Source organism: Myotis yumanensis, unplaced genomic scaffold (assembly GCF_028538775.1).
Source record: "Myotis yumanensis isolate MYYU_CA2020_CCGP unplaced genomic scaffold, mMyoYum1.0.hap1 SCAF_1, whole genome shotgun sequence".
NCBI lineage: Eukaryota > Metazoa > Chordata > Mammalia > Chiroptera > Vespertilionidae > Myotis > Myotis yumanensis.
This window is the reverse complement of record NW_027223752.1, coordinates 64,527,293-64,542,014: the sequence shown is the minus strand read 5'-3', so window position 1 is coordinate 64,542,014 and position 14,722 is coordinate 64,527,293. Positions and strand designations below refer to the sequence as shown.

The 14,722-nt window shown below is 34.5% G+C and overlaps 2 protein-coding genes across 7 annotated transcripts in view; one reads left to right on the top strand and one right to left on the bottom strand.

Moving 5' to 3' along the window:
* Positions 1 to 14,722, bottom strand: part of FAM227B (family with sequence similarity 227 member B) — a 209,825-nt gene that overhangs the window by 111,570 nt on the left and 83,533 nt on the right. The window lies entirely within an intron of this gene.
* The window catches only part of FGF7 (fibroblast growth factor 7), a 64,330-nt gene that overhangs the window by 48,239 nt on the left and 1,369 nt on the right, over positions 1 to 14,722 (top strand). Inside the window, exon 3 of the mRNA XM_070423285.1 lies at positions 14,019 to 14,122. Within this exon, the coding sequence (XP_070279386.1) occupies positions 14,019 to 14,122 (104 nt within the window). The remainder of the gene's footprint in view (positions 1 to 14,018; positions 14,123 to 14,722) is intronic.

Here is a 14,722-nt window from a genome sequence, read left to right as displayed (position 1 = left end):
GTTCATGGGTAAAAGTAAGAGAACCTGGAACCTGTTGGAGTCACTACCTCTACAAAGTCTTTTGTGTCACCTTCCAAGTGAAAGTCAATAAAGAAATGTGGGGAAGCTGAACTCACTTCTTTCCCAACTCAAACACTGAATCATTGCCTCCAGACAGCAAATTCAGCATGTGCACCTAATAGCTACCTAAAAGTGAAAAGAGAGATTTGTCTTCCATGTTAAGTAGTCACTCTGCTTACTTGATGGCACAAATTTAATTCAACCTAAGATAGTTTGTTGTGTGTTTATCTGCTTTACTATAACTTTTGAGAAAGTAAATTTTGAATAACATGCATATATCACTTAAGATCATCTGCCTATGTTTTAGGTTGACACCTTGAAACAGAATATTGGTAGCTACATCTTCTTAATTGGATATTATCTTATACTAGAGGTCCGGTGCACAAATTCGTGCACCAGTGGGGTCCCTTGGCCTGGCCTGTGGGATTGGGCTGAAACTGGCTCTCCGACATTCCCTGAGGGGTCCCAGATTGCAAGAGGGTGGCAGGCCAGGCCGAGGGACCTCATTGGTGTATGATCAGGGCCGGGAGGGACACGGGAGGTTGGCCAGCTGGAGAGGGATCATGGGAGGGCTCCAAGCATGTCCAGCCCTTCTCGCTCAGTCCCGATCAGCCGGACCCCAACGGCAAGCTAACCTACCGGTTAGAGCATCTGCCCCCTGGTGGTCAGTGCACGTCATAGTGAGCAGTTAGTGGCCTTAGCATATCATTAGTATATTATGCTTTGATTGGTTGAACAGAAAACTGGATGACCGGACACTTAGCATATTAGGCTTTTATTATATAGGATAATTTGATGAAACTTGGTTCATGATAGAAGTTACTTACAAGAAAATACATGACTCGTAAACCATCTTTAAAATAAATTTAAGAATGAAACAAGTTTTAAATACTACATCAGTCACTTATTTTCTTATAAGCAATTTATCTATCTTGGTCAATATAATACTGTGTTACTCTGCTTTCAATCATATTTGCTTTAAAGGATCATTTTGGTTTGAGGTAAATATATCATTCATTTCACTGAGTACCATCTTATATACAAAACTGCTACTTTCAGAGATACTCTTAAAATTAAATGTATTCTATTCTATTTGAAGCATTAAAATTAGTTTAATCATAAAAATATTTTATAGTTTATTCTAATAAATTGTGTATGATATAACCATTATTTTATTTCATTCTAAAAATCTCAGACTAACAAATCATTTGGATTTTAATAGTACAACAATTTTTATTACCTTTCATAGAGTCAGAACAGTAAAAATTGCTTTGTTTTTGTATTCAATGTCAAAACAGTGACTTATAGATTAAATTATTAGGTGTCACTAAGAATTCAATAAACTATTTACTTAAATACCCTGATTTTACTAAATAGCAGAATAAAAGTAGTTGAGAATCTCACTTACAACCACTGGCATCATTGACTGAACTCAACTATGGAGATCTTGGTCACAACTAAGCCAAGCCTTTAAAAGTGGTGGATAATAGCAATAATATGATTGAGAGTTATTGTTTATAATGTATTAGGAAGATATAATAATAAGCAAATTAAAAATGAGATATAATGATAAGGAAAGAGAACTGAGGAACTTTCTATCCACATCACACCAAGGAATTCTCACTCTCATGGTACAACGAAAGTGTTCAATGTTCCATTTAACAGAGGAAGGTATTAAATAGAAACGATAATTATGCTTCAGTACATGTCTTAATATCATTCATGCTAGTAAAATTTAAGCCCTGCATGTAATCATAGTCAAACTGAGACATTCTGATTTGCTTCATCTTCTGAAGATCTTAGTGTTGTGATCAGAGCATGGAAAATTATGAAATTCCAGGATGTGGTTGCAGATTAAAGAGGGAAGTAGGGATAGGAGAGAACATGAGAAGTTACATTGAGTTACACCTACAAATACTCTTCTTTTAACACTGAGAACATTGGGAACACTGAGTAAATATTAAATATTAAAAAATTGAAACACTAACATTATCACCATGTTTTTATTAGTCTGATATCTTCTGATTTTTTTGTGCCATGCAAAATGATTTTTTTATTGCTAACAAACAATTATAAGCACAACTAGAACTTTATTGTGGATTTGGATCACAGAGTGATTTGCTTATGCCAAATTTAGGAAGATACAGAAAAATGCCATCACATCAAGCTCAATGTCTTCATAAAACTCAAACATGTTATCAGTTCCAACCCAATAAAAACAGCATCCCCCTAATTTTTGCATGTCATTCTCAAAATCAGTCAAATTTGAAATGATCCTTGACTTCTCTAACTTCTTATCCTTATTCCTTAGCCAAAACATCCACTGGGCCTAGAAGTTGGGGAAATGGACATAGCAAGAGAAATGAGTAAATGAGATAGAAATAATTTCAATCATTGCTGTCAAGTATGTTGAGTATTTGCATTCTATCATAGTTGCTGAAAGAAGCTATGTTTGACATCATGGTTTATCCAGCATTATGCTTCACTTCCTAGATAATTAACAAAGTATAGAGGCATTGACAAGGGAACCATCCAGAACATTGAAAGAAATGCTTCCAGGAGCTCAACAGCTTTCGGGGAAAAATTCCAGGACATACGGGATACAAGGGAGCAATTTGAAGTGACCTGGGATGTATCTATTGTGTTTGTTCTTGTGTCTGCAATGGTCACTAATCACGTGTAGAATTTATAAGCTATTTTTCTTGGCTATATGTGAAAGTACAAAGGCTTGAGGCACTCTTTTCTATGTTTCAGCTTATTAGAGAAGGTAAGCATTTTTAAAGGGATAAAAAACTAATTCAGGAAGGAAGCCAAGAAGAAAATTAATCTAAAGAGGCTAGGGAATCCAAACTACCATTAAGAATATGGCCAATAAAATAAATTGATAAGGTAAAGAAAGACAACTTATATCCAGAGTGCTGAACATAGTTAAGCATCTCAACAATTGTCTTTCTCACAAATGAACAGTTATGATGTTCTAACTAAGAATGGTAAATCTGGTCTTTCTGAAAGATTGACAATCGCATCTCATGCTTTATGTAACAATGAGGAGCATTCAGAAAAGCTTTCTGAAATGAGGTTATTTACTGGTTAGCAAGCAATTGAACACAGGTTTGACACAATTTACTAGGTGGCTTGCTTGGGGTATTCCTGACATTGTATCAAGATGTAAAGGAAAACTAGTGAAGATTCATCAAGCTCACTGAATGCTGACACATGTGGGAATGAATGACAACATCAAAGAAACTTGAGATCTTTAGTCACACTGAAATTCTGAATAGGAAAATGAAAGACATGAGAGCACAGGTATTGTTTTCATTTCTTCTTCTAGTTTATCTCATGACTTTAGAAATTAAAGGAACAGCTATAAACTGCCTATTAACAATAGTGTTGAAAACAGGACTTCTATTTCTGGTTCTTGGCTTAGAATAACTAAAAAAAATGGGCTCCTGAATTTTTATGTACATTTTATGAACAATGTTTTTGACAGGAAAATGAAATTGAACTGCATTAGGTAAGATTATGTTTGGCTTAAACAAACCTAATATTTATTTCTCCTTCCAACAAACATCTGGAGACATGATAACTCTGTTCTACAGAAACATCTGGGAATTTCCAAGCTCCATTCAGCTCATTGTTCAACAATCTCACTGTTTCACAATCTCCCTGTTCTCACAATCAAAGGTAGAATCTAACTTCCAGCAGGAGAATGGAATAAAAAAAGAAAAAGTGGGTACAAAGAGCTCCTGCTGGCTATCTCTTATGGAAGATTTCTCATTGTTGCTATGAGACCCTTCACATGTCGCACTAGCTAGAACTTGGTCACATGGCCACACTGAACTGCAAGGGAGACTGGGAAATGTAATGTTTATTTTGTGCAGCAAGCTAAAAATTATATTGCTAGGAAGAAGAGGAGAAAGGAAATAAAGGAACAATGAATATTCTTTGCTCATGAAATTGGGGAGAAAAATTCCTATATATGATTTAATGAAAGAATGAATGACATAATGAATGACAATGTGTTGTCATAAGCTTGAAGATTTAAGGAGATAAGACAAAGAGAGAACAGAAAACCCAGTATGCCTAATGAAAGAAGGGGTGGGGTTAAAATGTTTAACTTAAAATGGTATAAAAAGCATAGTTCAATGATTAATAGTAGATGCAAAAGAAATGCATTGTATATTAGAGATTAAGACATATCTCAAATTTGCCAATAACAACTAAATGAAAGGAATAGCTAATATGTTGGTGTCAAAATTTTCTAATATATTCATATATCATTTATTTATAATTTATTCCTTGTCAATTTACATACAAAATTTGAGGTATTTGAATTAAAACTTTAAAAAGTATGATAGCCAGGAATACTCAAAATCAGACAGAAATATAAAGATCCAAACTGCAATGAAAAAATGAGTTGCATGACAACAAAACATAGGAGATATGATTTACATGAATGAAGTCCTGGGCATTTTATAACCTCAATATAAGCCACCAGTATGTCACTGGTTTTAAAATAATTTATATAATAGTAAGGGAATTAAGAAATTCAACTCACTCCTCAATAAATTGTATGTATACTACCCAGAAGTTTCCAAGGTGTTTGGGGGATTAATTTAACTAAAGGCATAAAAACAAATCTTTTCCAACTTCTATCTAGTTTTTCTAAAATTAATTATATATTTTTTCCATTTTAGAAAAAATTGTTTGAGTGCTTTCACAGTTTTATCAAATATGGATGCTTGGTAATTAGAAAGATGAGATAAATTTGCTCATGACCCAGTTTACTCATTCTTTCATTATTTAATCAAATCACAGTTGTTCTCACTATTATATAAATAGGTTCATTCATTGTCATGTGCTGTTAAATTTACAACCTTAACAGGCTGTCGATTAACAATAGGAAGCATAGAAATTACTGACTTAAACATTAATAGGAAACATTAAGATAATTCCACAATTCATTTCTAGATAATTTTCTCTAGGTCAGTAAATACCTGTGCTTAGAATGGGGTTCAGCAATAGTAAATACTCAACAAATATTTGTTAAATAATTTGTATGTTGCAGAATATATTCTGACAATCATACTAGAATTTGCTTTATTTTTTTGGTGGGGTGTATAATGATTCTGTTCACTAGCAATACTTCATTTGTGAAGCACTATTTGCAAATAGCAGAATGATAGTATCTCTCCTATATCATGTTAGAAACTATGTAAGATTGTAAAAATAAGTGAGCTAATTTTTAAAGAACAGACTAGAATTATTCCAATATCAGATCAGAGTAAGAAAGTATGTTTTGACATCTTTAATGCTATGACATTTATATTTTAATTTATATTTATTTTAATACATTTTAAATTCTGCACATATCACATATGATTCTGAAATTTATTTGTTCACGAACCCATGCTTTATTGAATAATTAATTTAAAAAGAAGCACTCATCATTTGTTAAAAGGGAACAGTTGATATATGTCTCTATATCTAAAACTAGAAGCCCGATGCATGAAATTCATGCAAAGGGCTCGGCCCTTGCAGCCCTGGCTTCATCCGGAAGGTTCTCTGGACAGTCATTTTGCTCTTCAGCCATTTGGTCTATTTGCATATTATGCTTTTATTGTTATAGATATGACTTGTTATAATTAAACAGCTTTTATAAAAAATACCCTTGAAAATATACTAATCTGAAATAAAATTTCTTTTTTGATAGACACACTTTTTATTATATCAAAACTTCAAAATAATGAAATGATAACAATTTTTCCTTAAAAATGGTGAAATTACATTACAGTGGTTAAGGTCCATACTAAGGGAAATAATGACTAATTATCTGTCTTAGACTATTATATCTATGTTGGTCTAGTTCCTGCTGAGAAGCTGGTTTTAAGGCAATGATATATAGCTGGTGAAGAGTCTGGAGTCCATGTTGAATGAGGAAGGGCTGAAGAAGCTGCAGATGCTTTGCCCAATGAGTGCATGACCAGTATCTTTATCTACTTGAAAGAGTTTATGTGGAAAAGATATTGATTTATTCTGACTATATACACACATTTAGTAACACCTAGGATCAGAGCTACCAATAAATGTAATGAGCCACTTCAAAATTGGTAATGTTCAATAATGTGGGTATACAGCAGACAGATAAATCAGTTGGACAAAACAAGATGACCAATAAAAGGCAAAAGATAGGCATTGCATCGGTAAAAAAGAAATGGAATATTTAATAAGTAATGGTGAAAAAACTGGCTATTTTCAGGAAAAAATACCAGTTTAGAGTTTCATCTTTACCATACCCCCATGTTAATTCCAGATGAATTTAAAATATATACTTAAAACTAAAAATATAAAATGTATTTCAGACAGTGACATGAAAAAAAAAGACTTTTAAGTTAAATAAATAATAAATTAGCAAAAAATATCTATAGATATGGTTACACAAAATTAATCATTTTTGAATAAATTAATCAGAGAAGTGCAGGATTAGAGAAACAGTGAGGTTTAGGGACAGACTATGAGATGTCCAGAGTGCCAAAAGATGCATAGAAGAAAGTTATCATTATCTAAAAAAACTCTTGGATTTAGCACTTAGGAGCTCAATGATGAGCCTGAAGAGAGAAAGCCAATAAAGACATTAGAAGTTAGAATACAAGAGTTAAATTGAGGAAAATGAGATTTACTCTACACTTTGAGTAGAGTAAATGTGGTACTAGTTAAAGGGAACTGGAGAAGTCTTTTGAGAAGATTCCAGAGTTAAGAGCATTTTATTCAACTGGCCCACAGGCAAAGACCCTAGAGACTGTGAGAAATTCAAGGGCCTACAAATATATTTAAACCTTTAAAATTAAGTATTAGCAATGAGAATTGAAAAGAAAATTAAAACAAAGATTAGCAAATACTTAACATATAAAACATACCATTAAGTCAAATTCATAAAATTTATAATTTTTTCCATAAAATTTGAAAATGATTTGATAATTTTTCATTTTGTAAGAGATCCTAAGAATGTACAATACTTACAAAAAATTATAGATAATGGTAAATTCAATTGGTTCCTTTAGGCCAAATAATTTCAAAAAAAATTTATACAAAACTTTGAAATAATTATAAAATATTGTATCTGATGAGAAATCTATAATAATAAAAGCATAATATGCAAATTGACTGAACAACTGAATAGAAGAACGACCATCTGGATGACCTTCCAGATGACCAAGCTATGACACGCACTGGTGCCAGGCCAGCCAAGGTGGGTGCGATGTAATTGGTTGGGGGGCCCCCACCATTGTCCCACAGAGGGAGGCCCAGGCCATTCAGCTGGTGGCCACAAAGAGAGGCCCAGGCTACTCTGCTGGCAGCACTGTAGTGGGTGGGCAGGGTCTCCCTCTGCAGGGCAATTGATCTGGGGCCTGGTGATCAATTGCCCCACAGAGGGAGGCCCAGGCCACTGGCCAGTGATGCTGTGGCAGATGTGTGGGGGTGGCCAGCAATCGCCCCACAGAGGGAGGTCCAGGCCAGCCAACCGATCACATCCCACACCTGTCACCTGCAGAGGGAGGCAACCGGTGGTGGTGGGGGGGCAGTGCCACACAGATGGCAAGCAGTGGCAGTGGTGAGAGTGGGGCCAGCTGCCAGTAGCCGGGGGAAGGAAAGCCCTGATAGGCCCTGATCACTGGCCAGGCCTAGGGACCCTACCCAAGGGATCCCGGATTGCGAGAGGGTGCAGACCAGGCTGAGAGACACCCCCTGCTTCCTGTGCATGAATTTTGTGCACCAGGCCTCTAGTATCTTAATATTTAATCTGTGTAGGTTAGTCTCAGGAAATAGCAGTACCTAAGGTCTATGAAGATCTTACAACAGCCCTAATTAAGGAAAACATTTGGAAAGTGGGTATCTCTTCCTTTTGCAAGGAAGAGAAGGACTGAAGATATCTAAGGGAAACTAGGAGGAGAGAGAATCATCAGTCTACTGTTCTTTGAGGGCAATTATTTTGAACTTAAAACAGCAAGCACACATACAATAATAACTGCAGTAATTATATGCAAGATATGTGAAAGACATAAGACTGAGATACAGGATTTTAATATGTCACAACTACAGCATATATTTAGAAAAATTCTTTGCTATCCTTATAATCGTGTAAAAAGTCATAGCGGTATAAATATATACCTTAGCCTTATTCTTTAATTAAAGCCATACTAACATTAAACTAGAAACCAAGCTGATCAAACATGAATGTTTAACATAGGTTACTATTTACTTACATAATTTAATTATAATTTGCAAGAAATTCTCCAGACATTATGGAGCGCATTGGGGATTTCTGTATGCATGTGCAGTGGAGTTTTAATTTATAAGCCCATGTATATAGAGTGCTATACAAAAAATAGCCAAAGATATTCAACCCACAAATATATGGGTACAATATATAAAGTGCAGTCAAACTGCAACTAAACACCCAAGAAAAATAGAATTAATTTACAAAAACTGTTTTCAAACTTTTTATTCTTGAGATCCCTTTAAAATCCTGAAAGTTATTGAGGATTTCAAAGAGCTTTATTCCATATGGGTTATAATTACTGCTGTTTCCTACATTAGAAATATAAAGTGAGACATTTTAAAAATGTTTATGTATTAACTTATTTAAAAATCACAATAACACATTATAGGTCAATGTGAACATCAACAGACAGTATTAACATAGGAAAAATAAAAGCTGGGTTTATACAGTTTTTGTCATTTTCTCTTCCTATCTACACTGCACATCCAATTAATTTTCCTAAAACACAATTTATATTCTAACATTTTTTTCTAATTTTTTTATTGATTAAGTTATTACATATGTGTCCTTATCCCCACGGTACCTCCCATACCGCCCCCCCCACATGCCCTCACCCCCCGTTGTCTGTGTCCATTGGTTAGGCCTATATGCTTGCATATAAGTCCTTTGGTTGATCTCTCCTCCTTACCCCCACCCTCCCCTACTTTCCCTCTGAGGTTTGACGGTCTGATTGATGCTTCTCTGTCTCTGGATCTCTTTTTGTTCATCAGTTTATGTTGCTCATTCATTCATAGTGAGATCATGTGATATTTATCTTTCTCTAACTAGCTTATTTCACTTAGCATAATGCTCTCCAGTTCCATCCATGCTGTTGCAAATGGTAAGAACTCCTCCTTTTTTACCACAATGTAGTATTCCATTGTGTAGATGTACCACAGTTTTTTAATCCACTCATCTATTGATGAGCACTTAGGCTGTTTCCAAATCTTAGCTATGGTGAATTGTGCTGCTATGAACATAGGGGTGCATATATCCTCTATTGGTATTTCTAGTTTCTTGGGATATTGACATTTTTCAAATTTCAAACCTCCAATGACTCACTGTCTACAAACAAAAGTTAAAATTCCTTAAATTGACAATAAAGGCCCTCAACAATCTCGTCTTAACTCCTTTCCACCTTCTTCTATTACTTAGAGACACTTCCTACTCCAGACAGCTGTAGTTTCTCTCTTCTGAACATGACTTTGGAATCTTTGACTCAATGGTCTTACGTAAACTTTTCCAATTAGAATGATGTTTCCACCCTATGTTTCCATCGCACCTATTTCAACCTTATCCATCCTTCAAGATCTCACTCAAGTTTTGTCTGTTCCTCAACTCCTCCCTTGATCACCTGGGATATTCAATACATCTTCCTTTTGAATTTCTATTGAAGTGATTTTCCATCCTATTCTTTTTAGCAATTGGCACATACTGCTGGGTATCATTCATTTTCTTTTTCTGTAGTAAGAGAAAATTCTAATTGAATTTTGATATACATTTTATTCATGTCCAGATATTTTTATGACATCAGGCTTCTAAATATTACTGGACCTTAGTGATTTTTCCATCCCAAAGCTCCTGAGAGATAATACACATATACAGTCACCTGTATACAGAATTTTGTATTTCCTAACTTCCCAAAGTGTGTTTCTATTATAATCTTACTCCTCATAGCTGTCCATATTTCACAAAGAGAAGTCATAAACTTGGTAGGCAGATCTTAATCCATCACTGAAGACATTATTAGCAGTAACTAATAATAAACACCAGATATACTACATATTTGGGACAAGAATAAGTAATAAAAATGCCAGTATAAAAAGTGTCTTGCACATTCAATCATATTATATTGTTAATTAAAATCTAGACTGTATTTTAAATTAACATACTTTTAAAAGAAAGTTTTAGATTTACAGAAAAATTGGGTAGATAGTAGTTCCCGTTATATCATCCCAACCTCTCCTCACAGTTCTTCTATTATTAACAACTTGCATTAATATGGAACATTTGTTAAAATTGAAGAGTCAATAATGAATCATATTATTAACTAAAGTCCATAGTTTACACTAAAGTTTACTCTTTTCTACTAGTATATGTAGTTCCATGTGTTTTGACAAATGTCTAACATCATGTATCCACTATTACAACACCATACAGAATAGTTTCATTGTGTTAAAAATCCCATTCTTCACATTTTCATCCCTTCTAATCTCTCCCCAAACTCTTGTCTGTGTAGGTGAACCCTCCCCAGAATGTATTTTTCTATTATAACATCACTCCTCATAACTGTCTATATTTCACAAAGTTGAAATTATACAGTATGTAGCCTTTCATAAATCTAGGCTCACCAGAAAGTATAAACTTATATTTTTCTTGTATAAAGAAAAAATATACAGTAAATAAAAACCATGTACAATTAACTTATTTGGATAGCCACCTTAATATTGACACACTATATATTTTTATTTATATTTTCCAAGCAACTGCCTGGCTTGTGGGGTTGGAGGGCAGGATATAATAACCTTAAATAGTTCATTCTTCTACAGATCTTTGTGGATTTGTAGGAACATTACTTTTCCATTCTGCATTTGAACAAAAGAGTCGTCACTGTAGTTTCTTCATTCTTAGGGTTTGTTTTTTGTTCTTTTGAATAAAAGAGGGCACAGCACAAGGGAAGAACAGACTAGAAAGTCAGGGCTGATAGGGTATTGATTCTGCCAACACTACTTAATATTCTCCCAGGCATTCTACTTTTAACTCTGTTGATTTCCTAGTGAAAGATATTATTTAAATACATCAAACAATTAAGAATATCCCTGAATCAGGAACCTTATCATTTCAGGTCTATTTTAATCCCAGTTAAAGATAGAATCTTTAAAGATTGAGCATATTTTCATATGCCTATTTGCCATCTGTGGATCTACATTGATAAGGCACCTACCAGTTCAGATATTGCTCACTGTGAACTGGGTTGTTAAAAATCTAAACCCTTAATAATATAATAAACCCCGACATGTGGAGGGATAAAGTGAACAATATTCATCACCTATGAAGTATCAGAGTGCAACAAAAATAAGATGGGCAATGGACAGGTAGGGGATAGAGAAAAAAAGGGTTTGGAGGTGAGACAATATAAGCATATTGTCATGACTGGACCTGAAAGAGAAGTTGTCTGCATATCATAATCAACAATTCCTCTATCATAGTTACATTGTGTGAACACTGGTCTATAAAAGAAAAGCCAGCAAACATTACAGATTCCATTCCCTAATTACAATTGAGCATGGAAGATATCCTAAGCCTATTCATCAGCACTCTTCTATCTACGAAAAAATATAACATTGAATAAAGGCTGGGAAGCAGGAGTAAATGGATTGACGATAAGGAAAACACTGACCTCTCCATTTAATTTTGCAGTGGTAAGTGGGTTTAGAAACCCACTGCTCCATATGTTCTTAAATAGATACATTTGCAATTTAGAATATACTGCAAATAGGTTAAATCAGTGAATTTTTTCAGTATCATTCATGGTATTAGTACAAATATAACCTAATCAGACTCAGAGGCATTGTAAATGATTTCCCTTAGCTATTCCTTTCATGCACACAAAGAAGAGTTAGTTACCAGATACAGTGCTCCCAAAGGGCACGGGTTGTCTCTGAAGTGACCTCGAACAGACTGGCTCTCAGTGAAGATTCGTTAAATGCTGTATGACTGCACCAGTATCACAGCCTTCATGTGTTTGTAAACAATTGCTAAAGTTTCCCGGAGCCTTCTTTTCAGGGCTGTGTTTTCCAAAAAGTTTTTTTCTCATTCAATTAAGGTATATCTACAGATGTGTTTGCTGCCTATATTAGATTTTTAACTTCCGGAATTCAGAAACCAGGGCAATTTTCCTTAATTTGTATCCTAAAATTATAGTACAGTACTATGCATCCTGACTATATAAACACCTAGAAAGATTAATATCCATTCTTTTGCATTTTATATATAGAGCCCAGTTTTTGGATGAGCAGCTCTGAATGCTCAATTAAATGAGCCCTGACAGGTGCCAAGCACAGTATACTGGAAAGTGGCTTCTATATGCAGCACATATATGAGACAGATAATATTAGCCAGGCTACATTAATCCCGATGAAAAGAGTAACAACTTTATTCTCTAGATAAGAAAACCAAAGCAAAAAGAATAAGAGGATGAACTAAAGGCATAGAGTAAAACATCAGATTTTCCTTTTATTAAATGAATATTTTATAAAATAGCTTTTGGAATCTCAATTTATACAGATAATTTTGACTTGGAATTTTCTTTGTATTGTGTGAGGGGCAGGAAAGAGAATGTCTCATGTTTGCACCTTCATGTTGAAAGTATAATTAATGGAAATTACATAAAAAGGTTCACTAAACTTTTAATTCCCAAATCATCTTTAAAAATTTCTTGAGGTTTGACTGTATTTAGTATGAGTCATTAAAATATATCACTTAAGGAAAATATACATAATGCAAAATAATAGTGTAACATTCTTGTGGGAACTACAAGTTTTGTAAAACTAATTTCAAAATTACTTAGGTACACATTTATAAAATAACATATGAGTAGGATTCATAATTTTGTTTTAAATTATCTTTTCATGTATCACAAAACTGACTATTAATCTTTTTTTGAAGTTTAGGCTCTGTTTACCATCATTTACAATTGCTTTGACTGGATTTTTATTAAATTTCAGTATATTCAAGAGATATTCTGTTAGCAATATTTTTAAAGAGATAGTTTAAGTAGAAAAATAAAGATGTCAGCTTATTATGCTTTTATAGTATTACTAGATGTCCGGTGCACGAATTCGTGCACAGGTGAGGTCCCTTGGCCTGGCCAGCGATGTGGGCTGATTGGAGCCATCTCGCCCAGTCCTGATTGGGGCCCAATCAGGCCAATCAAGGCCGGCTGGCCGGGGAGGGACCATGGGAAGGCCTAAGGGGATATCCAGCCCTAGAGTCCTGATCAGCCTGACCCCAGCAGCAAGCTAACCTACCAGTTGGAGCACCTGCCCCCTGGTGGTCAGTGTGCATCATAGTGACTAGTCGAGCGGTCGACTGAACAGTTGGACACTTAGCATATTACGCTTTTATTATATAGGATATAACGATTAAGAGCCAGGCCATCTCAATTCAAATTCCACTTCTGCCATTTACCAGCTGAGAGAATTTGGGCAAATTACTAAATTTCTCTCTGCCTGAGCTTCTTGATCTGTAAACTGGGGATAACAAGAGTACATGCCTCATAGTCTGGGTGGTGAGTAAATGTGTTAATACATAAGTGCTGGACAATTCTTAGCTATTTTTTAATGTTATTATTCTTGTAAACTAGAAATGTGATTCTAGAGAAGAAAAAGCTAAATTCATGTATGTAACTATTTCATTGAATCCAAATAAGTATATTTTTCTACAAAATAAAAAAAATCAGTAGTTTGCGCATATATAATAAGAAGTAGTGATCTGGTGTTTGTGTGTATGTGCTAAGTAAATAATCACATTAATAATCTTAACTTCCAATTGAACAGAAATAAAGACAAACGGCCATTCTTGCATAATGTGCAAAGCTGAGTAAATAACTGAAATGTTTTTCTGTGATTCCTTGCAGATATTATGGAAATCAGGACAGTGGAAGTTGGAATTGTGGCAATCAAAGGGGTGGAAAGTGAATATTTTCTTGCAATGAACAAGGAAGGAAAACTCTATGCAAAGGTATTAATAATTGATAGCATAGCCTTAATTTTCCAAACTTATTTTTACCAAGAACATGGTTTCTTCATTTGTGAAATGAACTAAACTAGCGAACTTCTAAGGATTCTTCCAGCTCTAACATTCCATGTGCATTTTAGATATTTAAAATCTAAAATTTCCATCCATCAGTACTAAAGCTCTATTGTTAGAGTTCACCCAATTTGCACATGGCTGACATGGAAATTCTTGGGGCGGGGGGGAATTCAGAAGTTTGTTTATCAATCCCAAAATTATGGGCTTTGAACTGCAAGTATTACCATTGTTCTTACTTTATTACAATGTAAAATATGTAACAGTTCATCCTACAGTAATAAAGTATAGCTAGCTTTCTTTTGTATTCTCAGAGTCCAGCACAATACCTGGCACAGGTTAATTACATAAAAACACAGGTTTAACTGAATGAATGAATAATTAGATGGATGAACAAATAAATTCATCTTTTATTTTCCATCACTATTGCAGACAGTGTAGTAGGAAATAAAGGTTGTGAAATATGTCTTTCAGCTGAGGAAGGCAGAGGCTCTGCTAGTCATATCAAAGTTTCAGTGGTGACTAGGGAAT